The sequence below is a fragment of the Abramis brama genome (genome assembly GCF_963993115.1).
Source record: "Abramis brama genome assembly, chromosome: 17".
Lineage (NCBI taxonomy): Eukaryota > Metazoa > Chordata > Actinopteri > Cypriniformes > Leuciscidae > Abramis > Abramis brama.
In genome coordinates, this window is record NC_139979.1 from 9,522,226 (window position 1) to 9,550,160 (window position 27,935).

Consider the following 27,935-nt stretch of genomic DNA (forward strand, 5'->3'; position numbering starts at 1 on the left):
TTTGCCTGGAGAAGCCAATTTAGACTCTTTCAAGAACATGTTTGTATTGGGGTTGAAATGAAAACGATGCTCGTGTGTCCAGTCCTGCATGAGTCAAAATGATTCGTGCCCTTTCATCTCCTCACGAAGAGGTGCATGAGTCACAGTGGCACATTAGTGTTTCCTTGGCAATGCAATATCTTTATTAGAACAGGAAGGAACAGGAAACATGGTTATTGGCCTCATATCACCTTCATGTTCTTACGCTGGGCAACCCATCGGAACTCACAGACCTCGAAAAAGTATTTTCAAACTTTGTTATCTGAAAGTCCCCTGTCCAGAGGGACAAAAGTCAAAGGTGTGGGGAAGAACATCTTGGGTGTTAATGCAATCTTTTCTTTAGAAGAAAATTAGTGTTGGATACCAGGACTGTTGATCATGGTCTGCTGAAACAAATTTGTTTTTGTCCAGTACATTTTGCAAAAATATTGTAATGTGTATCGCAATTATTCATATAGAAATAAATTTCCTGTCCTACAAATAATTTCCTAGCCAGCTGCATATGAAGTCAGTTAACCAAGTTTTATAGTATACAAAGTTAATGTGGGCTAACAAAAACTGTAATTGATTAATTAATAAAATACTTAGCAATAATCCCCTCTAGCTTGTTACAGTTGTCTAAAAGTGGATATATCTTTATATTTTGGCTAGGGCTCTACATGAGATCAAATGGCACTAAACTTGAGAGCAGCCTTGGATTCACGTATAAGCTATTTTTATTTGTTTGATGGTTGTGGACATGTAGACAGATAAGGAGTAGAAGGGGCCTTGTTGGTGGAATATAGTGTGCAATAAAAGGGAACAATCTATATTTCATCACTCAGCCATCCATGAAGAAAAACAGTCCTGTTAGACATGCCAAAATTTGATGCCAGGGAAAGTGTCGTGCATGGAGACCGATTTATTCTGACATGCAGAGCTGTGGAACTGCAAAAAAAATAAAATAATAATAATAATTTAAATTAAAATAAATACACTACCAAAACAAATAGCGTAAAAAAATATTCTTAATTCATTTTAATATCTGAAATATATATTACTGCATTACCAGATTTTTCTTGTTTAAGAATTAACCTCACTAAATTTGAATTTTACATCTTATGCATTTTTTCTCATGCTCTTAAATATAATAAAATGTAAAAAAAGACGATGAAGATGAAGAAGTTTAGAACATTTTTGCAGTGTTCATTTTGTCTTCAGGGTCTGAGTGTTTTCATGAATAATACATTCATCAGGTGATATACACCAGCACATATTATTTAGAGAGCAACTTTCTCTCTCGCAAGGGAAATTGCTATTTTGGTGAGTAGCTTTGCTTGAAATTCCCCCAAAGACGTGTTTCAATAAAATTTCAGTGGTTCATTTATTACAAGCATTTTGATTAAACCGTTTTTTTTTATTTATTTTTTTATCTTACCCACCAAATATTAATAAGCTTTATTTCTTCCCCTGGTACAACATGCCATTTCAGACCAAATGCTATCACATGCACAGCATCAAAACGGTAATTCCACATTATCCATTCATATGTGAGTCACATCCACGGTTGTTAGCGAGTGCTTTGACTCTACGCATGACTCTAACATGACAGGAGTTTAATGGAGAAGGAGGAATACTTGACATTTGAAGTCACTGTCATTTTAGCACACACATTTACCTGAGCATTTGCCAGCTTATTAATTACCAGCGGTGTAATTACCTTTTTGCCATATGCAACCACAGAATCGCAATAGCAGGAAACAGGATAGGCATATAAATGCTGGTATTTGGGAAAAGAGCAAGTGCAAGTCTGTACAAAGCCTATACAATAACTCATCACATGACAAATGAACAAAAAAGAGAAGTTGTGAACTTTGTTACTAAATAATCTTGGACTGCATAATAATGATGGTCAAAGATTGCTTATTATGGACAGGGAATTGGGCTACTGAAAATATAATATTTGAATGCAGCTCTGCCTTCAATAATTTTGCTGAATGAGATTTAATGATCCAAGTCAGTAAAATTATCCAATCTATCATCACTAGAGCAAAAATATATCCAGCAGAATTAATTGTTTGGTCTGAGCAAAACAACAGTAATATTCCTAAATGAATTATTGTTGTTAAATGTATGTATGATTCAATGGCTCACTCATAAAATACAGTCCTTTTGGAAATTCTTGAAACAATCTGTTGAACGAATTGGCTCAGTAAATGATTTCAATGAGTTCAATGACTCAATTATAAAGAGTCACTTGTTTTGTTCCTGAATGGCCCTGTCCCAAATGAATCAATGTTTTTGAACTAATGAGTGTAGAGAGTCAATGACTCATAAAAACCGTCACTTGTCGGCACCTACTGGCATAATGTACACTGAAAAAAATTTGGAGTAGGATTTACTTGAAAAAAGCTAGGCAACTTTTTCCACTCAGAAAATGCTTGTAAATTTACAAAGATTTACCAAGTAAAAACCTAAACATATTTATCAGTAGCTTTAATTAGAAATCTTTACGTTAAATTTACTTGGAATATGGAATTAAGTAAACTTTACTTAACCTAGTTAAGTGAAAGTAACAAAGAAAATAAGTAATTTTATCTTGGCTAGTTAAAGGTTGATTTAATATCGATTTAGTTGAAATTTCCTTTGCATTACATTTGACTCAATAATATTGAATTATACCAGTTATTTATAGTATGTGCTTTACTTAGATTATCTAAGTAATTTATACTACAGCATGTCAGATGTTAAGCATCATGTGAATGCAAAGACCTCAATACTTGGTAGACAATACACAATGACGGTAACATTTGATGGATCATTTTTGTGTTTGAATGTGTCATTTTGAGCAGAAAATTTACTCGAAATGTCACAAAATGGCAAGTTACTAATCCTGACAACAAAAGCAATGATAAAACAGTGTAAATACAGCTGGAAACCAGTGAAAAATGAACCTCATTAATTATTCAAGGTCCAGTGCATGATGGGAACCCCAGTATCAGAAAAGTTGAGTAATTTTTACTTAATTTTATTGAGTTGATATTTACGCTTTCATTTCTACTCGCTTGAATTAAGTACTGATATGGAATTTACTTAGTTTTTTTAATTCTTGCCTGAACTAACTTTTTCATGTAAATTTTTTTGGGGGGTTTTTTCAGTAGTATTTACTTCACCAAAAAATCATTTTTTACAGTGTAACTTGCAAAATTAATAATTGAAATATATATATATTATGATGCAAAGCTTGTCTGAAACGTATACATGCACATTTTCATTCTAGGCTAATCTTAATGTGTGAAGCCATGGTAGCATTTTCTTTTTAAGTTATCATCCAATGGCCAGTTTTTTCTAGCATTTGGCACTTGGCAAATGTTCATTTTAAACTCTGCATGCAGCAACACTCCAACGTCAGCAAAAATATACATCACAGCTATTTATTTTCCTTTTTACAGACTTTAAAGGTGAATTACAGACCTCTACATTTAGTGCTGCTCTTGTAAAGGTCAGACAGAAGAATTTCACTTTTCGATGTGACCTGTCAAGTAGCCATTAGCTGACCTTTTAATAGGTGACCTCATCAGTATGCAGATGAATGACCTCAAAGCAAATAACTCAAAGCTTGAGGAGACAGGCTCAACATAAAGCAACTCTCCTCTCCTAAAAAAACGTCTAAAGAGGTCAAAATTCAACACATTCAGACTCCTTCTGTACAGGAGGCTTCTGTAAAACACAAGGCACTAAGGTTGTGTAAACCAAGAGATCAGTCAGTCTATGACGCACCAAAACTCATGGCATGAGGGAACAAGGGACAGTGGGAGATCTAGCATTCAGCATGACAAGGAGAATACAAAAATGGAAAATGAGATTCCAGTGGGGGTCCAGTGATGTGTAGGGAAATATAATTCACACTAATGTATTAGATAATTACATTTGAAATGGTACACACTGATGAAATATGAAATGGTTTTCAGTTATGTGGAATAGCTTCATATGAGAGCCGTAATGTGATCAAATGCTTGATATGAGAGGTTTAATGTGATCTAATATGAGGTATAAATTAATGTTTCAAAGCATTCAAGGCTTATTTATCTCTGCCCGCATCAAGAGCTTTTTGAGGGACATAACACTACGGTTTCATATACTAACACTGCGGTAAAATCTGATGTAATTGTTATTTTGGTGGCTATTGCGATTCTTAATGAATCTTATAAAATGGCATATTAAAATAAGCACATTGCTAACTAGATACCACTGACACCAGACTTCTACAGTTTTCTCAAGGAAATTATATAGGTTTGAAAATTTCAAAAGTGTGAAGTGTCTTTTTAAGTTAATAATATTATGCATGCACATCTCAGATTAAGGTGTCTGTTTATCAAACAAAAGGTGAATGTCTCAAGGATAATGATTAACCATTAAGTAAAACATGAGTTGGTATGCTGTCTTCTCAGTCATGCATCAAATATCAATATTCATCTTTTTTGACAGAAAATGCTATAATTGCATGTATTTTATTTATGCATTATTGCCATTTCTTTGTCACCTAGTGAAGGATAAAAAATATAAGGAAGTTAAGGGATGTCAATTTACACAAATTCCCATGATAGATCGTTGTTTAAATTAACGATCAATTAATTGATTAATTGTTAGCCTTAATACTGCAATATGCCTTTACTGCAGTGGCATTTAGCCAACAGCATGACAGGGTGTACAAATGCTGCACAAAACGCTATGTTCCTCACCAAATGAATGAGAAGGGTTTTTAATCTAAATAAAGGGCTAGGATTGTAAAATGAGTCGATGTGATTGATCATTTATTAAATTACATATTTAATAATCAAATATAACAACAATATGTCACCAACACCGCCTCAGATGTGTGCTTGTCAAAATGTGTACTCTTGTTTTGGACACGCTCTTCCTGGAACAACGCACTGAAAACAGCACAACGATTTATTAAAAGTGTTGTCATAAATGTTATGTAATATGTGTCACAATCAGAAGGCAGCAGACAAGGTTGGGGTGAATAAGTTTATTATAAGTGCAGAGGGTGAGCGATGCAGGGAGAGAATGCAGTTATGATGATATCACATGTGGTGAAGACTTAGCTGAGAAAGGAAAAAAGAAAGGTTTTGTACGACTCACTTTAGTTAGTGTTTCCGGTGGCTGGAATGTTGTCAGTCAAAAGTAGTCGATCTCCGAATGCAACGTAACATGAGGAGAGTAAAGATGGAAAGCTCTTAAAGCTTGTTTCCATATAAATTCACGGATATTTTTTAAGTTATCATGCTTTTCATTGAAATTACAAGTTCATGACATTTCCTCATATGAAGTCAGTTCATTATGTTGCATTCGGAGATCGACTACTTTTGACTGACAAAATTCCAGCCACCGGAAACACTAACTGATAAAGTGAGTCGTACAAAACCTTTCTTTTTAGTAAACTTTGTGTACACAAACAATGTAGTCAATGCTCAAATCCATGTGTAGAGCCCCTGGTGATACTTCAAGCAAAGTTTCATGTTGTGTCGAGCCTTCTTAGTGTTTTAAAAATAGCGATTTTGAAGCTATCATAGAAGTGCCCCAAGCACTCCCATTCAAAAGGCATTTTGACCTAAAACGAAAATACGGTCAATCTTAAAAATGGCGTTTCCATTCTAATTATGCTTTTACACAAAAGTTTGACTCGAGTAGATTAACAAAAAGAGCCTAGGCGAGAGTTACCCTTTAATAAGCGATGCCTTTAATAAGTCAATGAGTCATTCATTCATTCAAACGATTTGTTCAAACGTCTGATTCATTCAAGAATGAGGCATTTGTTTAGGAATGGGCTACTGTACTCAGTACGTTGTAATCAGGCTAATTGTCCGGTCGGGCAAGGAAAATTATCTTTTACTTGTCCCTTCAAAAAACCCACTTGTTCCGGACAAGCCGACAAGCGTTAATGTCGAGCCCTGGTTTAACCAATGGTGTTTGAGCATCTAAAAGTAGACCTGTTTGAAAACAGTCATTTTAGGGATCACAAAGTATTTTAAAAGATCTGATCTGAGCCCCTTCTTTCAAGGACTGTTTGTTCTGCAAAACCTTTTTCATAAGGCACTTGTGGCTTTTGTTTAAAGCATGTTTTTTTCTGAATACATCTAAATTAAATGTTGTATCTTTAGCCTTTAGCCATCTTTAGCCTTTAGTCTGAGTCAGTCAGTTTCACAAATAATGCTGGAAACTGCAAATGTTACTATGATTATTTTTTTATAATGCCATTGTGCTAAATAGCCAAAGGTGGTTTATTTGTATATTCTGGGCTTATTCGAAAATTATAATTTTCAGCGATACTAAGATTTAACCAAAGTGTGATTTGATTAATCTGTAGAATCATGTCTTATCGGATTTGTCCATTCATGATCTGGCTTTCACCTGAACGAACCTATCAGTACCCTCTCGAACGAGTTATTTTCCTCCACTGGGTTACTTCCTCAGCTGTCCACAAGAAATCCATCAACTTGAGCTTTGATGGATATAAATAATTGTTGCCTAGCAACACTGGCTTGAGATTTGTGAATGCCAGTGCGGCTTTACTGTTCATTCATTACAACATGGGAATGATAGAGGTTAACCATTAATTTTAGGCACAGTTCGGGCAGAAACATCTGCTCAATCTCCCATCCTACAGTATATTATAAGCACACTGGATGAAGTGTTGCATGGCACACTGTAAGATAATCCACAGAGAATGTTTGCTGCTTAATTCCCCCAACCATAATGGCACAAGCTTACTTTAAAAATGCAGTGACAATTACTTGAGGCACATTAAGCTAATTTCTGATCATTTTATATGCTAAAGCAATTTCGTCTTTGATTCAGCAAATAATATATCTCGGTTTCATGGGTTGAGCACACCTGGACTGTTCCCAGGGTCTATTTGTTAATCATGCGATAACTGACTTCTTTGTCATTCAGTTCATTACTGAACTTACTCTATGAAAGCAGCACAGGTAGTATAATACGTCATATATAAGTTCCTTGAAGTGCAATTGTTCATACATCCATTGATGTCAGTGTCTGGTCCAGGTATATATTTTTTACAGGTTACGGTTAAAATGACCTTAAAGGTCAATAGTCACACACATGTCTTTTTTCACAGCAGCGCTCCAAAGTAACTTTGAAGAGTGAAAAGAAGCCTTTGGGTGAAGACAGTATGGATAGTATCAAGTCTTTAAGTTTGAATAGCACTTTTTCACTTGGCTAACAAAAGCCAATCAGAGACAGCAAGCCAATGACCACCTGAGCAAGCCATTATTATATGGTCTCGACTCACTTTGTTGCCCTTGTGATAGCAGTGCAGTGATTGCCGCACCATTTAAGGTTTTCTTTTTCATAAGCATGAGATCATTGCTATAAACTGTTCTTTAGATATTCTTAGAATTTCCTTTGAAAATAGCCTGTTATTAATGTGATGTCTTTAAATATTGATACTTAAATCTCAAATAGCCCCAAAGTACCACTATAAATTAGAATTATTTCTTATTTCTTATAAGAATGAGAGATAAGTTAAGATATAGCCTAGGTTATCACAGACATGAGAGAGGAAATACATTTTGTCTTAAGCCCTATTCAGATTGGACTAGTTCTCTAAAAGTGGTTTGAATTACAATTCTTATCACCTGATGTCTGTGATTTCATGTTCAGATTCGGATGGGACTAATATCTTTTTGTTTATTACAGAGGTGGGAGTGTGTGTTTACTAGACGTGGGCATTACAGAAAATTCAAGATTCTTTATTGTCAAGCGAATAGCGAAATTGATGCAATCCTTACGGTACCATCACATATAGCTTGTGCGGACTAACATTTAATTTAAATAATACAATTTAAGTAGAATAGAAATAATACGATAATGACCAATATACAGTAGCCTACAATACATCAATAAACAATATGCCATAATCAAGACAACGCAAAGACAATATAAAACAATACTCACAAAACCAGTGCAAGCAAGGCAAATAGTGCAAAATATTGCACAGTAAGCAGTAAGTACTGCATGATATTGCACATAATGAAAAGAGAGGTAATTTAAATAATATAGTGTAACGTATATACACTGAAATATACAGAGGGTGTTGTTAACCTTAGGTTGAGATATAACATTCCCCATCAGACTGGCATTGCCAACTCAGGGCATTTCTCAGTTTATGAGTGTATGTGTATGTGTGTGTGTGCTGGCAGTGAGGTCATCTGCTGTGCTTACGTGTATTATACTGTATGTTTTTTAATTACTTTCTTATTGATATAACTTTAATGTAATATTAAAATCCTTTTTACATTTAAGTTTAGAAGTGGCTGTTTATAATAAACCCACATAAGTGAGCAGAGACATCTAGACAAGTATCTTACCTACTGATATTAAAGATTCAGCGATTTGGCTCTATTTATTAATTTTATTGTTTTCATCAGATACCGTCCCGTCCATAATAAAATTAAATGAAAGCATGTGAAAGATTGGTGGTCAAAGGGTAGCTCAGGTTGGTCAAAAAACACATGAGGAGAATGCTCCTGATGAGATGGTGGATGGTGTCCTGAGGGATGTCCTTCCAGACCTGGATCAGGGCCTCAGTGAGCTCCTGGGCAGTCTGTGGTGTTACTTGGCAGCTTCGGAAGCTCAGATACATAATCTCCCAGGGGTTTTCAATTGGATTCAGGTCTAGGGAACGTGAGGGCCAGTCAATGGCATCAATGCCTTCTTCTCTACACACTCTGGCCAAATGAGACCGGGTGTTGTCATGCACCAGGAGGAACCCAGGGCCCACTGTGCCCAGTGTAAGGTCTGACAATCGCTCTGAGGATTTCATCCCAGTACCTAACAGTCTGTGTGACCCTCCAAAAATATTCCTCCCCAGACCATCACTGACCCACTACCAAACTGGTCTCTGGATGATGTTGCAGTCAGCATAACGTTCCCCACGGCATTTCACGTCTGTCATGTGCTAGTGTGAACCTGCACTCATCTGCGTAGTGAACGGGGTGCTAATGGCAGACCTGCCAATTCTAGGAGAACCAACAAAACTCCTTGTCAGCATGTATGGATGTGCCATCCTGGAGGATCTGGATTGTGCAAACTGATTGGGTTGCAGGTACTGCCTAATGCTAAAAGTAGTGACAAGGACCCTAACAAAAAAGACACATCAGTCAGTAAGGATAAAGAAAGAGTAGCTGTCTGTGGCCACCACCTGCAAAACCATTCCCTTTTTGGGGGGTGGTCTTGCTGTTGCTTTTCCAGTGCACCCGTTTCATGTGTTGTACTGTGATGATTAAGTGTTCCCTTATTTTTGAGCAGTGTAGTAAGAAAACAGGCAGAGATAACACTAATGCTTCAGTAAGTTTGTGAGTGAGATGTTGTGTCTTTGTGAGTGCATACAGTATGTGTGTGTCACCCCTTGTCAGCTCAGTTGATGAGTTGAAGTAGTGTCAATTCAATTGTCAATTCAGTGGTAATTCTTCGCTTAAAGGGATAGTATCCCTTAAAGAATGTAATCAAACAGTTGACGGTAGCCATTGACTTCCATAGGAAAAAAATACTTGTAAAGTCAATGGGTGCCATCAACTGTCTGGTTACCAACATTCTTCAAAATATCTTATTTTGTGTTCATCAGAAGAAAGAAAGGTTTGAAACAACATTAGGGTGAGTAAATGATGACATTTTCATGTTTAAGCGAACTATCCCTTTAATAAACTCAGAAATATCAAAACTGACAAAGGTTTCTGAAAAAAAGTTGTTTTAGTTGAGGGTTTTTAAAAAATAGGTACAGACCAATGACAATGAGCCATTTTATTTTTATTGTGGAATGTTATAAAGGTAAAAATAAATAAATCATGTGGCAAACGGATTGTGCACAAACTGTCATGTTTTTTGTAATTAAAATTAGTTCATTATTTTAAAATAGTTTAATTGAATATGAATCCGAATATGGATGTCAAAATTTATGATTTTGATTGTGGAAACCAGTCGAGATGGTCAAGACCTCTGAGGTGAGACAGGCCAAAAAACACCATTCTAGGACAAATTTCCTAATTTGGTCTCAAAATATTTGAATTGTGCCTGTTTTTTTTAGGACATTGCTATAAGCAATATTGAAGATCCCCTGTTTTAGCTACATTTATGAATAATGTTCAATATCTACCAACAATAATTTAACTGCACTTCCAGTCACATGTAATTGAATGTTAGGTTTGACAAGCTAGACATGGAGAGTTTAGTTTGGACTGGAAAACTGTACAAACCTCAAGCAACGGGTTTCTCTGTCTATTGTTCTGTGTTCCACTATGTGGCCTGTGGACGTTTAAAACATTGATTTTCATAATTTGTCTCATTTGCAGTAGCAAACAGACTGTTTCTGAACAGTTCATGTTTGCTGAAGATTTTAGAAAACAGCTGTTAATGAAATGTGTTTATCCTTGTAAAATCTGAAAAAGGGTTATTGTCAGCATGCCAAACAGATGCACACAGATCGTCCTTATGTTCTATAGACATGCATTGAATGAGCACCTAGTATAAACTGCAATTCATTTGTGTTTCAGACTCTTTGTATTCCAGTATAGGTTATGATGTTATACAATGCAGCATCCTAAAATAGAAGAGGAGTGTACGGTTATCTCCACTGTCAAGTGTTGACATAAGTGCATGAGGCTGAACTGGGCTGTAGCTGTTTACACTAATCAGCCCTGTCCTGCTAAGCTCTTTTGTTGACTCTTGTGTCAAGAGACCTTTGGTTGAGATTAACGTTCTCTCATTCTCACCACATCCAACTCAGGGCAAATGCTGGATTCATTTGTTTGTGCCTTTTTGGCTCCAGGCACACAAGCCAATGAGTTTTGATGCAGAAACCCAGTTGGCACTTGTAACCAATTAGATGGTGTGAATCAAATGTGGGAAAAGTACATATATAATACCATTCAAAAGTTTGGAATAATTAAGATGTTTAATTAAAATAATTAAAATGTTTTTTTTTAGAAGCCTCTTATGCTCACCAAGGCTGGATTTATTTGATCAGAAATACAGTAAAAAGGTAAAAATGTATGTAGGCTAACTGAAGCCATGCTGTGAAATTCCTTTTATGCAACAGTTCGCTGGAACAATCAAATAAATACATAATTAAACAGGGAAAAATGTGCAATTAATATATATTAATTTATATCTTATATTTATACAGTATATTGCTTCAACTGAAAATAAACCCCACACAAAATTGTCAAAATGCCTGTTTTTGGTGAGTATCCTCATAAACAGATTCTTAAATGAAGGTCTTGAATGTAAAGAATTGGGAGAAATCGGATTTGCGTCAGATCTTAAAGTGACAGCAGTCTAATAAACCTGCTATCATTAAAGTTAATCAAAGAACAAAACACAGAATAACACTCATTGCTCTTGATTGGACAATTTTTGTAGCTTAATAAGTATTAAGTTATATTTAATTTATACAGTGAAGATAATGTATGATTATTCCATTTCTGTAATATGTCTTCTGTTAGACCTATACCTGAAAATTTTAAACCACATTTTATTTCATTTTTGTCTTTGTTCTATTGCTTTATATGTGGTATCAGTTGTAATTTGTTCAATTGTTCTTATTTTATTAATGAGTGTTTACTTGACTTTAACAATGTTTTAACTTTATATTAGTTTGGCTAGTTTTGTTTTGGATTTGAGGCTTTTTTTTTTATTAGAATTGAGAATTTTGAACTTCTATGTAAAATGTAGGTGACAACCTTATTGATTAAAATACAAAGTTGCATGGGTCAAAAACAGCGAAAATAATACCTTTTACTAATTTGTTCCCCATAAATTGAGGAAAAAAAGGGACAGCAGTTAGCATTAACAGAAGGTGAGATATATATTGTAGATTTTGTATAAATTGTAACTAAGACTACCACCACCCCCCACCCCCACTGTTTTGGGTATGAGGTAAAGGGCATTACTTTACCAATAAACAGCCAATATGCTAGTAATATGCATGCTAATTAGCAACTACTTAATAGTGAATGAAAAATGTATTCCTATTAAATCTGAATTTTCAGCATCATTACTCCAATCTTCAGCGTGCGGCAAGAAATGCTCTAATGTTTGTTAGTGCTCTTTAATTTATTGCCCCTCATAAATCACTTTGTTGATTACCCACTTCTGGAGTGATGATTTATTGTAATCAGAGGGCAGGAGGGAACGGTAATAAATGTCTAGGCTACCTCTAGATCTTCTACGTCCATCTTCTGGCTGAGCATCTGCCCTGCGTCAGAGGCTCCATGAACTTGACAGCTTAGCAAGGGTCAGGGCGGCTTCTGCAATGGGACGGGCCTAAAAGGTGGTTTGACCTGGACACTCAAACATAAACAACTTTACAGCTTGGCTGTTTTTTTCCGTCACTGCGTAATCTGTGACAAAAAACAATATCCAGGGGATGATTTAAAGGAAATGAGCTGAAATCCATTTGATTGGATTTTATGTTGCAGGATTGAGATAAACATTAGCATAATATGTGTGTTCAATCACATTTAGAGGATGTTAAACCATAAAAATGAAATCAAGAGGAATTTCCCAAATAGCTATTACTTTATTTTAAACCACAATTGTACAAAATACAAATACAAAACGTTTTAAAACAGCAAGAAAGGCAATTTAAACACAAAACAAATGTTACCATCATACACTTTTTTTCTCTTCTGCTTACATCACAACAGCTGTACATTTCATCATATAAAGTGTTCACCGATTATGAGAAAAACATATTTTAGTTGTTAGGTTAAAATTTCACATTACAATCCATGTTCACGCAGGTATTTTACAGCAACCAACTACTGAAAACTACAGATAGAGAGCTGAAAGTTTTTTTTTTTTTTCAAGGTATTAAAACAAGGTAGTTACAGCATAAACTTGTAACACTTTCCAATAAGGTCTCATTCGTTAACATTAGTTAATGTATTAACTAGCATGAACTAACAATGAGCAATACATTTGTTACAGTATTTCATTATTAATCTTCGTTAATGTTAGTTCAAAGTGCATTAACTAGTGTTAACAAATATAACTTTTGATTTTAATAATGCATTAGTAAATGTTAAAATTAACATTATCTAAGATTAATAAATGCTGTAGAAGTACTGTTCATTCTTTGATCATGTTAAAGCTGCAGTCTGGCAGATTGAGTCGACTTAGCCAAAATTTTGAATGTTAACAACTCTCATGCCCTTCCCCCACTATCAGTGAGCACCCTCCCATCGAGTTCGTGCTCGTCAGTGCGTGTGCACCATGTTTTCTGTGAACGCGTCCGTCTCTTCAGCATCGATTAACACCATGGACTCGGAGGTAGGCTGCCCTGGCTAATCTACCCATATATAGCAATAACCGAGGAATCGGAAGCTTGTTAGTAGATTTTCTCTCCGCCATCACGCGTCGTACAATCCAACACACCTGCGAACTTCAGGCGTGTGCATGTGATATTGTAACGTGCGCGACTCAGCGCGAGGGGGGAGTGGGATCTGTGGCGTGTGCACGACCTGTGATTGACAGTCAGATCTCACACCCCCCAGCGCTGATTGGACCCGATGATCCGGGAGCGGTGGATTTTTGCAAAACAAATAACACGCTCCAGGTGGAGTTAGAAGCTCGGGTTTTTTTCTAAAACCACCTAATTTATGTTGTTCTGTCGGATTATAGTGTCGATTTCACTGAATATGATCAAAAAAATGTTGCCGACGGCAGCAAATGCTGGACTTTCATTAGTTAATTTCTTAACTAATGAAACCTTATTGTAAAGTGTTACCTATAAAATAACTGTTAAATTACCGTACCTTAATTATACCACAAAAATGCAAATGATACAGATATAAACATCTAAAATGACAAATTATTTTCATTTCCTCCATAATTTTGCAGTGTACTATCTGCAAAAATGTAGCTCTGCTAGGAAATCAATGCCACTGTGAGAAAACAGCCTCAGCTGATGATGCTATTCACAATATATGTGACAAAAGCAACAGGCGCATGTTTACTCTGGGTTTAGACTGATAAATGTGGGAAGTGGGTGTCAATCCTGGCTTGCTGAAATGCTAAAGTTCAGGACTTGAATCTGCAACACCCTTAATTCTAGTGTCAGGGTTAGGTGTAAAAATTATGATTTGAGACTCGGGTCATTTTATACTCCTTGGGCAGAAATTGGACAGGATACATTTGAGTCACAATTGTAAAACTGAGCTTACAATTGAAACCAGAGAAGTAATCAACTGTCCAATTTTTCAGAGTGCAGTGTGAGTATCAATTTGACACCCGTTCTTGGAACAAGTTTTCCAGAGTGATGATTTGGCAGTGATGCATGTGGTTATTGCCACAGTGGTAGTGCTTTGAGTCCACAAATCATCAGAGTAGAAGTCACCCCTGAGCTCACACACTCAATCACCTCCAAATTTACCATCACCCTTTCATGTTCAATCAACCATTCAATTGTCTGTCCATGATAGCTTTAGGAGCATTACGGCACCTGCACAGGACTGGATTGGGGCCTATTTTGGTCTTCAGCCAACATACTCTACTTTGGAAAGTTATGAATAAATCTGCAAATTAAAGTCTGTGATTGTCAAAATGCTGTTTTCATGTGGCCACCACTCCAGGCTACTCTGAGGCACCGTGAAACTGCTGACACTGCAAATTAAGCAACCTAATCAACACAAACCAACGGGGAGCTAAGCACTTGCCAATGTGCCTTTACAAGCTGGTGAGGACTCTTTAAATGACAACCTCTTCCTCTCGGGCAGGAGCCCTTCGGCGGCTCCGCGGATGTCGTCTAGCTCTGTGGTGTAGTGGTCCGGGCTTTCTCCGTTGGAGGTCTCCTTGATGACGCTGTACGTGAGGGCCACGCTGTAAGTGGGGGGCTTCTCGGAGCGCTGGGGCCCGCAATGGCACAGTTTTTGGAAGGCGGCGCGAAACTTCTGCGACATGGCGTTGTAGATGATAGGGTTGATGGCGCTGTTCATGTAAATGCAGAGACGGCAGAACAGGAGGAACCAGGTGTCCAGATAGGCGTCCTTGAGGAAGGAGTTGACTACCACCAGCGTCCGATAGGGCATCCACAGCAAAGCAAAGAGAATCACCACCACTGCCAGCATCTTTGTCACCTACAGCAGACAGCATGACAGATGTTTTTAGTTATGTATGTAACTCTCTGATCCCTCATAATTGCGTTTTTAAAACCAAAATCCTCTTGAAACTCATTCTCATTTTACCAGATACATAATTATATTAAGGTAACACTTCATTTTACAGTGACTTTGTTACATATGCTACATGTACTAACCATAGTAATAACAGTAAATTATGCATAATCACATGCAACTAACCCTCAACCAAAAATCCTAATCCTACCCTAACCCTATAGTAAATACATGTAGTTGCTTAATATTACTCAGTACTTACATATATAATTACTGTAACAATGACACCTTAAAATAAAGTGTAACCTATATTATATTATATTTATTATAAGCCTCAACAGTGTTTAAGTGAAATATGGGGTTTGCATTTATTGTGTAGCTACCATTAATAACTTTACAAAACTGATGTTGCTCTTTTTTTCAATGCAACTAATTAACGTTTAAGATCAAAGTGTGAATGTCTGTGAAAATGGGTGACATGTTAACTAACAGGATACCTGTTTTCTAATTAAAGCATGCTCATTTTAATTTTTCACTGAGTCTTAGCCTTTTGCAACAGTATAAACATGATTATCATGGTACAGCTGTTGTATTGTTTGCCAGATTGTTGCCAAATGTGTTAACACACCATAACATGTCATGGTTCATTTAGGAAAACACATTTGTAGAGCCTGAGCAAATTCATTGCTTAAAGACTGGTTTTATAAAGGTCATCAGAGGCTATGTTTCTCTCCGTGTTGGGCAACACTAGGGCAACACAAAAACAACACAAGTGCAGTCGCTCCGAGTTCATCAGATGGCGCCTGGCTTCACTACACATTTGGACCTTTACCTGCAGGCTATGTGAGCCGTCACAAAACATTTTTTTTTTTATAACTGGCAAACGCCTTATGTGTTCCGGAATCTGCAGCGCAACCTGCGTAGTCCGTTTCCCGAAAAATGAATCTTATGCACAGACTCTTAAATTGCTGAAGTGCATCTCTAAAACGTCTTTGAACAACATTTTTGCAAGAATTGTATTACATTTATTTAAAATTTGCTGTTACCCTAGATGTAGGCCTAATAGGAAATACATTTATTTATTTATTTATTTGGCCTATGTATTTATTAATTAAAAAAAAAAATCTTCTAATCTTTCTCTAAATCGTAGCTAATCTTTAGTAAATGGAACAGTTAAACAGTTTAGAGGAATCGGAACCAGAATTATTATTCACATTCCAAACCAGTGAATGCTGCTATAGAACTTATACTGCAGGCTCCCCATGCACACAATTACGCACAATGTTATGCGTTAAAATCAACACTTTACCTGTCTCCGAGAAGCAGCAGTCGTGCTGCTGGAGGAACTCCTGGAGTTCCCATGCACGGACGACTGCTTTTTCCAGTTTCTTCGACTTTCCTTGGGATCCAACGGCAATGGGTTGAGGAAAAGAATTCTTGCGATAAATCCGTATAAAACAGTGGCCAGCAAAAGAGGGATAACGTAGAACACCGCATAGTCTGTGAAATATATTGGCAAATACATGTTTCTGGATACTTTGTAGGCGCATGTCACGAGGACAGCGTTGTCAAAAACGACTTCTGTCGTGTCGGAAAGATAAAACCACATAACGCAATAGAGGGAAGTTAAAACCCAAACGAGAACAATGATCTTCTTGGCTCTGGAGAGGGTGCACATAAACTGCGCTTTTATCGGGTGGCAAATAGCAATGTAGCGTTCAATGGTGAAGGCTGTGATGGAGCAGGATGACGCGTTGATACCCAGATACTGAAAATAAGTGATGGAGAGGCACCCGGCGTATCCATACACCCACTGTCCGCCGAACAGACTCTCGGTGATGTTGGGCAGCCCCGCTGCCGTCAGGACCATGAGGTCGGCAACGGCCAGACTCACCAAGTAACAGTTAGTTGGGGTACGCATGTGCTTGGTCGTTAACACCACAAGAATGACCATAATGTTGCCAACAATTCCAACTCCACAAATAAGGATCACTAATAAGATGCTCGCGACCTTGTATTCGACAGTATAATCAGTCCATATCGAAGTAGTGTTGTTGTTAAATTTGAATATAGTGCCGTTATCCATGCTCCACTTCTGTTTGTTTCCTTTTTTCCCCCGCAGAAATCACTTTTCAGCTCTCCAGGACGCGCGCAAAAAAGGTCATATTTAGTATTCCAGAGAAAGAAAATTCAGTAAAGTTAAAATGTCCGTTTTAAAAGTCCTTCTGGAAAAAAAACACGCTCCAGTCACAGCAGGCTTTAGACCTCAGTGATGAAAATTAACGCAGTTTCGTTTGGTGCGAAGCCAAGAATGTGTCCGTGGTAATTTGTGTGATATATAAAAATCCTTTCCGTAGTGTGGATAACTGCAGAGAGCTGACAGAGGTGTTGCACCGCCCAGGGCTGAACAGGTTGATATGGTCTGAGACCGTGGTAACCCTAATACGCGACCGAGAGCGTCAGTAAGGGCAGGTTGTGCGGTGCGTAATGCCGAAGCAAGCAAGAGAGGAAGTGTCTGTTCAATTATGGGTTTCTCGCCTAAACTGTCCCCCAATAGGCCCATTTCACGTTCTAATTAAAACGTTCCTCGGCAATATGGTGTTTGTTTAAAAGTCAGTTTGCTTTAGTTATATCAGAACTGATAGTGCTTGCTTTTACGCAGTTTGTTTCAAGGGGTATGATAAGGTTACAGATTGATCCAAGCCCAGGAAGGCTGGACAAGTTTGATTTCACCTGCAAAATGCAGTTTTACACCCATGAGAGCCATTATTGACACTTAACTGAGTCTATTGATACACAGGTCTTAAATGGCTTAATGACAGTCTTATGTGTATTTATGATGAGAGACAAATCACTGGGATTAATCTATTATTGAGCTATGATGTATAACATATCGTGACATTATTTGTACAAACAGGTCAATTGAAATCATTTTTGAGGAAGTGGAAAAAAGCTACAGCTTTATCTGTGTAGACCTTTTAGCTTTGCTAACATTCAATTTAGCATGAAACAGAAGTTGCCATAGTCTTTTCTTCCCTATTGTGATGTATATCTGAGTGAGGAAGCTTTTTGTAAAAGAAAAAAATGTGGGGCGTGACTTGATCTTGTCCATCGGGAATTGATTGGATTGTTGTTTGCTATTGGTTGATCTTGTGTGATTGACAGGTAGTCCCGCCCTTCCCCCAGTAAACACGTCATCAGAGAAGAGGAGATGACAATGCAAGTGGGAGGGGAAGATATTTTGATTAAAGATTACGAGGGCACATGAACTTTGTAAAAAAAAAAGAAGAATGCTCTGTCATGACAACTCTCTGAGTGTTTGGCATCGTAATGGATATGACAACTTTGATATGTTTGGTCTGGGTGGAATAGATCTGCTTCACTGCTGCTGTTGCTGCTGCAGAGTATGTACAGGACTTGCTACTGTGAGCAAGTAAGACATGCTGCTGCTGTACAATATAGCATACATGAATTACCCATAGCAGATCTATACAGGTGGAGCTGGGGAAGGTGGAGGGTTTCTGAAGGCGCACTGCAACTGCTACAGCAAATGCTGACCAAGTATTTGAAGGTTGAGCAGCGAGCTCATTGGCTACTGATACAGAAGGATCAAATCAGAGAATGATGTGATTGCAAAAAGATTGAGTTAAGAACTTGTCAGCCTGCGCCATCTAGAGTTTCATTACAGAACTTTGCATATATGCACAGATAAATAAATAAAAATTAGCAATGCAATATTCCATAAAAAATAATTGTTAGCTTTGACTTTTATGGTGACTTTAAGTAGTTCATCAAGGTCCAATTGTTTTTCTTTTAGTGTTTGATTGAGGCACTTTTGTATACTTGGATTAGTATTATTTCTTAATGTGTTGTTAAATCTTTATCAAAAGCATGACAGTCTCATTCATGTCACAAAAAATTATTAAATAATTTTTGACAGCTTTTGTGCTCTCTCGAGACTTGACACAGACTGCTTTATATTCTTGAGAAGAGTAAATAACGGAACTTTACAGCTGTCAAATCCTCTGGATTGATCAGGGTTTCTTTTTTATTTATTTATAGGCTACATTTTGGATCATGAAATCTATTGTAGACAGTAAGTGCTACAAGTCATTTCTCTTTTTCCATTTTGCGAAGGTCAAGTCTATTTGTAGAGTCTATGACTCTGAGGGGGTGATATCTGACGGCTATAAAGACATAATCCATTATGGTCACCTTAAAAAATATCAACATTTCAGTAAGGGGTTTAATCGTTCTAGAGCTTTGGAAGTGTAAACACGAGGCTAGAAAAAAGGAAGCAAGATGTGACACATTTTCTGATTTATTATTTGTTTTAAAGTTATAGATAGATAATGCTGAGTTTGAACAATATATTGGCATCCATAAATTATCTTCATATAGGTGATCACACATTACCTTATGTAAATGTTTGACTTTTCACGTTCTGATTTGTATGATTAGTGTTGCACTGCCATCTAGTGGACATTTTGATTGAGCACACAAATAGTCCCCAACTGTGTTAAATTGCAGATTTGAGAACTCTTTCTTACTCTCGTGATTCATTAAGAGAAATGTAAAGCAACTAAAACACATTATCATTTAACATTTCATTATTAGGAGTATGTTATAATGCTTAAACCTCCTTTAACAGATTCAGAATAGTTATGTTTCCTCAACTGAAAATGCTGTTTCCTGTAACATAACTATGATCAAGAATCAAGATACACATTTTGGAAGATTTTTACACTGTATTTTAATTTAAATCCCATAACAACTCATTCCCACTTTATCTCAACTCAACTCAAACTGTGGCTAGAAAATGTATATATAATGAGATGAATAAAATCTGGAAGCTATTGTTTGGCAAATCTCTCCTCAAGAAAGAGACAAAGGAGACCATATTGCATTGATCAAAGTTAACTTCCTGTAATGGTTCATCACCCAAATTCTAGAAAGACTGTGAGGGATCTAAGAGATAATCAAGCTGAGAAGCAAGAGTTTATGAATATGGGAGCGTGACAAGCATTCATAAAGACAAGGCTGTGATTTCATCGTTTGTTATGGAAATGCAATGAATAATTCATCATCTGCCGGACTGTATGATTCATTCGTTCTCTAATTGAATTTGATTTCAGCAAACTTTCGAATTTAAAACACAAAGATGTTGTTCTGCTTTTAATCAGATTCAATGCCAGCAAACCACTCCAAGCTTGGCAGCCGACATCTCAAAGGAATAAATAACATTTCTGGCTGCGACTCAGGACTATCTCATTTTTCTAATGACAAGAGCCCGTTTCTACATCTCACCCTGCATGTCTCCCATCCGAAAGGCCGTGGACACAATGAGGTGAAACTAGTCATTCCGTGCGTTCTTGTTATTGGCTTCAAAGAGAGCCAGTTCATTTTAGAAAAATGAGATTGTGTAGTAGTTGGTGGTGACAGCATCGACCAATCAAAACTTTTTAATCAAATTAAATGCATCACAATACCTTGTTCAAGGACAATGGTGCTACTTCTTTGTCCATGATTTAAGTACAGTTTAGATTCTCAACTCTTTTATCATTTTATATGGACAGGGATGAGCTCATATTATGATAATAAAAACATTTTGATACCAGTGAGTCACTATTTTTGTTGACCTTCAAAGATGTTTAATGACTAAAAGAGCTGTCGGTAATTCGGTAAGAGTCTCCATCTCTTGCTTTCAGCACTTTGCTCCCTCTCCACATGCCCTAAAATGTATATCTTAAATGTATTTAAGAGGCTTAAGAGTTTAGATGGGTCTTTGTCAGAGTAATATTCCTGTCCTTAAAGAGCTTACAGATATACACCTCCTTATCCGAGGCTTTATTCAGAATAGCATACTACCATATTCTTTACTGCTGCAGCATAATACTGTGCTCACTGTTTCTGTAGGCACATACTTGCCCCACAATACAATGTTCTCTCAATTTACGTGATGAATGAACCGGTATATCAGCGATTTCTCTTTGACTTTTATTTTTATTGACTAATTTAATCATCTGACTGCAAAATGTTGTCATTTTTTAATGCAAAATTGCATAAAATATATAATTATAATTATTATATTATTTATTAATATATAATCTTTTGGATTAGACTTTATTTTTAGATTTCATTTTAATTTTAGTTCAAGCTTTCATAATTTTGTTATGTGCTTTTGTAATTTTTACTGGTTTTTAATAGCTTCAGTTTATATATATTATTTTTGGTTTAAGTTGATCTAATATTTATACAACATTTTATTTCAGCTTTATTTCAATTAATGAAATCAATTTAAAAGGTTTAGTGTTAGTTAACAATTACAACACTGGAGGTCATGTGACAATGTAGCATACTTCTGCACTGTATTCATTAAGTACTATTCTATTCTAAATATAGCCTGATATGCTCAACTCCTGGATCGCATAACATGTGACCTTGGATCACATGACATGTGACGTGTAGCTCTGTGGACAGCACTGATTTCAGTCTTCACTCAGTTATCAGGACCAAGGACAGCTCCTTCCTTCCCTACCTACTTGGATTTGCTTACCTTGTCTGTATTTTTCACAAAGACACATAAAGGCCAATAAAGATCTAAGTGTCCTCCAGCATTACAAAATTGTCAACAATGCCGGGTATAACTTTTTTTTTTATCAAAGTTAGTTCTCTCATAGTTTAGAGTGCTTATGTCCTATACATGCAATACACAAGTTTTTAAAGTTTGGGTCAGTAAGATTTATTTTTAAAGAAATTAATACTTTTATTCGGTACGGATGCATACATTGATCAAAAGAATATCAAAGTAAAGACTTTTTACATTGCTACAAAAAAAAAAAGTTCTTCATTTGAACTTTAGATTCATCAAAGTAATAATGGTTTCCCAAAAAAATTGGACAGCAGAACCAGAACAGGACTGATAATAATATTAAATGTTTCTTGAGCATCAAATCAGCATATGAGAATGATTTCTGAAGGATCATGGACACTGAAGGACACTGAAGACTGGAGTAATGATGCTGAAAATTCAGCTTTGCCACGACTAAATTACATTTTAAAATATATTAAAATAAAAAGTTATTTTAAATTGTAATGGCATTTCATAATATAACAGATTTGACTGTATTTTTGATCTGAATTAAATACTAATACTAATAATTCACCTTATTACTGTCTTTATTTTTGATTAAATAAATGCAGCCTTGTTTAGCATATGAGACTTAAGATTTGTGTTTGCATAACATGCACACCTGGACTAATATAGGTCAACAGGTACACAGGTCGATTTATATTCCAAGTTAATTTCTTCTTGAGGCTGAAGGGGGTGACGATACTAACCTCAGTGGCAGAGACTGTCAGACAAGCGCCATCACCTGGTTTCACACTCTTGGTTCTGAGAAACACACTGCCTTGCAGGTCCCTAAAGCAAAGAACCAAACTTTACACTTGTTCTGTTCCACTCTAAAATTTCATTCAAATGTGATTTTTTTCAGTTTATAAACGATCATTACATTTTATTTAGGGCTTTTTAACCTTTAATTTTGCCTTTATTTAATAGAGATGCATGAGCAAAGCTATGTGACTGCAGGTTTGTAGCTGGTGTGTGATGTTATTTAGCAGCTGGCTACGTGTCACTCTATGCCTGTGTAATCACCTGGTCCAAACACCATGAGGATAGACTGACGAGCCACAGCGTGCTTCTATATTCCAAGGTGACGGTTGATACCCAAGGCTCTGAAACTCAATTTTGTCCTTGGCAATGCATGCCGGATTGGCTCAGCTGGCCGCTGACGGTATGGAAATCTCAGAGGGGTGTGCAGCAAAATAAGCTGTGCATCCTTCTGAGACTTCCGTCCTGTTGAAAATAGTCCAAACTGACTGGAGCATACAGCTACTCCACCTATGTTCATAACGCCAGCAGTGACAGATGGGAATTCATGACTGTGCACCTCATACTCCCTGAGCTGAGCCTCCACCAGCCTGGGACATTAATCTGTGGCTGAGTAAGCCCCACTTCTCTGCAGACTCATCTGTTACATAGGAACTTGCCTGGCCTTGATCCGAAGTCATCCAATTGTATTGGTGAACACAATAGCACGTATCTGTTGAAATAAAATTGATTGTTTGTTGTCAAGGGGAGGAGAACTGCTGATTAGGGGTTATTTCTGACTACGCCTTGAGAATGTTTGAAATAGCCTAAATCTCAACATGATGTGAACACATTGTGTAAACGTATTGTTTATAAGGTCATTTAGAAGAATATGAGCTGATATGGGCTGGTTGTGGCAGATTAAAAATAGATTACATAAACCTTGCTCAAACTGACTAGCAATCTTTCAAGCTTTTAAAGGACCACAGAGCAGATGGTGTAGAATAGGTGTGGTTTAGCACAGCCGCTGACTCTTACTGGTCGTAGTAGAAAATGTCCCCAGGCTGTAGTTTCCGTCATGGTGGTGATAATTACTATTCGCTTCCGAGAACCTGATTTCCCATGGTTCCAATACAATTTTAAACCTGTTATGATTTACTTGACACGGCAAGAATGATGCAAAACTGCGAGGCGTAGATACCGGAAGAAAATTTACGAATCTTACTATGGCGAAGACTTGGTTGTTAATATTCATGACCGGTTTGCTTCGCCATTGGAACGTTAGCAAGGAACGTCTGCAGCACCTAATTGAAATTCAACAGCCAAGCGTTCGCTATAAGACGGTAACTAAGGGACGTCAGCACAATCTTATTTATATTCATACTCAAACACTTCCCAATTGGAAGATTACCGAGAAACGTCACTCTACCTAATGAATATTCATGAAAGGTCCTTTGCCATAGTAGAATTAGTAATTTCGCTATGAAGAGCTCAGTTCATCTTTAAAACGGAGCGTGGGAGGGAGAACGGTGGAGTGCAGAAGCCGGGAGGCCAAAATGTTCATCAGACGAGAAGGTATTAACAAAAAACAATTGATTATAGCAAACAAACAATGTGTGATATGCGTCTAACGTTAAATATAGCGAGATGGAAAATGTGTCCTGTTTGTGTCGCTTTCTCTATGGGATATTGTATGACCTATTGATGAGTGTAACGATGCAGCCTGATGGACACGTGCCAAAACTACTGTATAGCATATATGTCCGTTTTAAATCATGTTTATTGCGTGAACAGTGTAACGTTTTAGCTATTGCAGATGTGATGATTTGTTGATGACTTTATTTCGACTATATAGACCAATAATCAGTTTGACACATTTTTATACTGATATTCGCACTTTTACAGTTTATTGGTTATTTTTTTCTTTAATAATAATTCTAAAGATGAAATTTTATTTAGATAGATTTCAAAACAAATTTGCATAAATTAAATGACAAATTAAAATAATATAAATATTGGTTATTCAAACATTTAGGCTACATGTAAAAGTATATGTACTGATATCGGCTGTAAAAAAAAAAGAAAAAAAAAAGATGATATCGATCTTTACTGTGACGTATCTATATCCCTATATCCCCATCGGCCGTTAAGTCGTGCGTTTAAAAGGGACTTATAGCTTATCTTGGGTTTTATACGGATTGCTTTGCTAATTGGATATTGAAGCAGTAGGACTAATCAGTAACTTTAATCGTCTTTCATTAAAGAGACGAAGGATTTCGTTCAAATACAGTCATTAACTGTTGCTAACCCGTAGTGTAGGCTACATAAATGGTTTAGAGTAGTAAATAGTACCCATGAGTCACAGTTGTGAGCACAAGCGAGGTGTGTTACAAAAATGCTTGTCACATAGTATGTGATGATAGTTATATAGTTTGTCAAGAGTTAATATGAATTTTAACTGTAATAGCATGCAACGAAGTTAAAATACATGGCCATGCGCAATATTAAACTGTTATTATTAAAACATTCTTAATGAATATTTTTTATAGTAATATGCTATTTAGTTATCATTGTTTCAAAAGTTGAAATATAACAAAAAATGTGTTCTTCATATTGGCTATCATCCATTTAAATGTACAAATAATTGGTATTATTTGAAAAAATCCTTTCACTAGGATAGATTTTGTGAATTGATTTCTCATCTTAATTATTGTAATTTGCATTTACAGGTATAGTGTGGATGGCTTGATGCAGCAGGAAGTCAGAGTGATCCGTGGGAGTGGATCTGATGGCCTCGGTGGAGTTACTCTACATAGATAATAGACGGGCAAGACCCGATCCCCCTGGGGTACTGGATTGGTCTTCTAGCCCTCTTCATGTTCACAGGCTAAACAGTTCGGTGGAAGAAGCTTCTCCCACTGTGAAGGTGCCTGCCTGTGAGGGACAGTGTAATTCAGCACCAAGGACGGCTCCTCTCAGAGGACAACATGGCCAGCACCGCCATCATCCCGCAGAGAAGGTCAGGGTGTGCTGCGACGAGGAGCTGGAGACCTCGTTCACCTACATTGATGAAAACGTCAATCTCCGGTTGGCCACCCCGGACACGAGCGAGAAAAGTGTTCGACGTGCATCTTCGCTCCATGACTCCTCCAGCGAAATCCGTCCCGAGGGCCTCCAGGAGTTGTCGCTGATGTCTGACTTCGATCTCAGCTCGGAGAGTTCGGGGAAATCCATGGATTACGGGTTCATCAGCGCAGTCACGTTCCTTATCACCGGGATCTCGCTGGTGATCATATCGTACACGGTCCCTCGTGACGTCAGAGTGAACCCCGACAATGTCTCCGCACGCGAAATGGAAAGACTGGAGAACGAGAGCGCCAGGATAGGCGCGCACCTGGACAGGTGTGTCATCGCAGGCCTTTGCCTTCTCACTTTAGGCGGAGTGGTGCTGTCCACTCTGCTAATGATTTCCATATGGAAGGGTGAGATGTACAGAAGGAAAGCCTTTGCCTATTCCAAGCACTCCGCAAAGCTCTACGGTTCGATTAATTTAAGAACAAGATCGAGCCCCAGCCGCTCATCGCCACCACATAGTTTGGTCGAGGAGGAGAATGGCAATGCCAATGCCATTAGTTGACTCTTTTCTCCAGTTCTCCATTCATCTCTATTGGACTGCCAACATAACGTGGACCTTTCCAGCATGGCCAAAAGTGGTGTTTTTTTTTTTACCTTGAATCAGTGACAGTTGCTTACTGATGCAGAAAAACCTAGTATCACGTAACAGATTTCTCAGGCTCCAGAAATATACAGCATGATAACATTTGTCATAAAGCAACTTGCTTTTTGGATAAACAGACCAAACTTCAGGTTGTGTGGCAGCAAGTTAAATGAAGTTGCTGATAGTATTCAAACTCTTAATCTCCAAGCTGAAAATGTGAGAACTAAAGCTGATTTAGCTAAAGAAATGAGTCCGGTTGTACAGAATCCTGCTGCTAATACTGACAATCCCACTGCCTCTTTCTTACTCTTACTCGAAATATTTCACTTCATCCATTTCATCATGGTATGGAGTGATCGAGCGCTACAGTCTCTGGTTTGGAGCACTTCGGTGCATTTAGATGCTCAAAAAGCATTGTCCTTTGCAGCACTGCTAAAATGTATTTTTGGGATGTTTTTTGCCATTATTTTCTCACATTGTCCTTGTTAGTTCATGTGTGGAACGAGCCATGCAGAAATCTAATATCCCCCCCGCCCCCCCAGCACTAAAATATTTTATAAATATTTAATGGAGGAAGCTGCCACACAATGATTTGCCATCTTTTGGAAATTTAAATCCATCTCTCTGAGAGAGCAAAGCATAACTCCTGTATCTTCACTGACTCATATACACAGCTGAACCTATAGTATTGACACAATTGAAAAAAAACATACAATCTATTTATCTCTATCAGTGCATACTCTGATGATAAATGACAGTTCATAAAACTCATAACTGACTCACTCTGGTATGAAAATAAAATTATATTATTCTTGATTTTGTGTTTCATTGCTTGTGATAAATCATTGGTATGTAGCTATTTGATAGCAATAAGCGTGACCACTTCACCTGAATTTATTATCATGAGTTGGCTGTCTGACTCTGAACTGGTTTTGTGCATCTTTCTAGGGTTGCATTGCATCACAACGACAAAAAAAAAAGAAAAAAAAAGGCCTTTTCCTGCAAATATTTTAACATTATATAAACTTTCTGTGTCTTAAACCAGTGTAGATGCTTCACGTTTGTTATCAATATAAAAGTAACGTGTAAGCTTGTAACTGATTGTTAAATAATAAATGTTTTGATTTTACTGGAAAATTAGTCTGCTCATAACATCTTCCTCGCAATGAGTAATATCTAAATTTTAGAAAGGCCTAATGAGTCACTGGTAATTGCCCACATTATCTAGGACGGTTCTACCGGCTGTCTCAAAGGGGAATGAAAAATGTTAATAGAATTTATTTTGAAGGCAGCATGTAAACGGAACAGTTATTAAAATTAGTAAGTCAGAGCACATACTGATCACAAAATAGACGCTAATAAGTCACCTGAGGTGTATGGTTTCTATCGCAGTATGACTGTTGTTATTTTTCAACGAATGTTTAACTTGTCATTTATACATTATTCCCTCACAAAAAATAAGAATACTTCAAGTTCATTTTATTAAGTATACTTTAGTAAAGTTCAAGTATATTTTTAAGTATACTTTGTGTAGTAAGTATACTAGAAGTATACTTGTAAGTGTACTTTTTCAATACTACTTGGGACTAAATTGGCCCACTTTTTAAGTGTATAAAAGTATACCTTTAAGTAT

The 27,935-nt window shown here is 37.0% G+C and overlaps 2 protein-coding genes and 1 long non-coding RNA gene across 3 annotated transcripts in view; 1 reads left to right on the forward strand and 2 right to left on the reverse strand.

Moving 5' to 3' along the window:
* The window catches only part of LOC311067075, a 32,164-nt gene extending 9,159 nt beyond the window's left edge, over positions 1 to 23,005 (reverse strand). The window contains exons 1-2 of the long non-coding RNA XR_014603178.1: positions 22,870 to 23,005; positions 22,554 to 22,635 (exon numbers count right to left, since the gene is read on the reverse strand). This is a non-coding gene — a long non-coding RNA (uncharacterized lncRNA). The remainder of the gene's footprint in view (positions 1 to 22,553; positions 22,636 to 22,869) is intronic.
* trhra (thyrotropin-releasing hormone receptor a) lies at positions 12,600 to 17,694 on the reverse strand. The gene is made up of 2 exons (XM_084088662.1): positions 16,522 to 17,694; positions 12,600 to 15,176 (listed from the first exon to the last, which is right to left on the reverse strand). Exons 1-2 carry the CDS (start codon positions 17,296 to 17,298, stop codon positions 14,745 to 14,747), a joined length of 1,209 nt encoding a protein of 402 aa, XP_083944788.1. The 5' UTR covers positions 17,299 to 17,694; the 3' UTR covers positions 12,600 to 14,744.
* Positions 23,006 to 24,089: 1,084 nt separating the features above from the next.
* tmem74 (transmembrane protein 74) lies at positions 24,090 to 27,116 on the forward strand. Its single transcript, XM_084090123.1, has 2 exons — positions 24,090 to 24,159; positions 25,314 to 27,116. Exon 2 carries the CDS (start codon positions 25,373 to 25,375, stop codon positions 26,219 to 26,221), a length of 849 nt encoding a protein of 282 aa, XP_083946249.1. The 5' UTR covers positions 24,090 to 24,159; positions 25,314 to 25,372; the 3' UTR covers positions 26,222 to 27,116.
* The last annotated feature ends 819 nt before the right edge of the window (positions 27,117 to 27,935 follow it).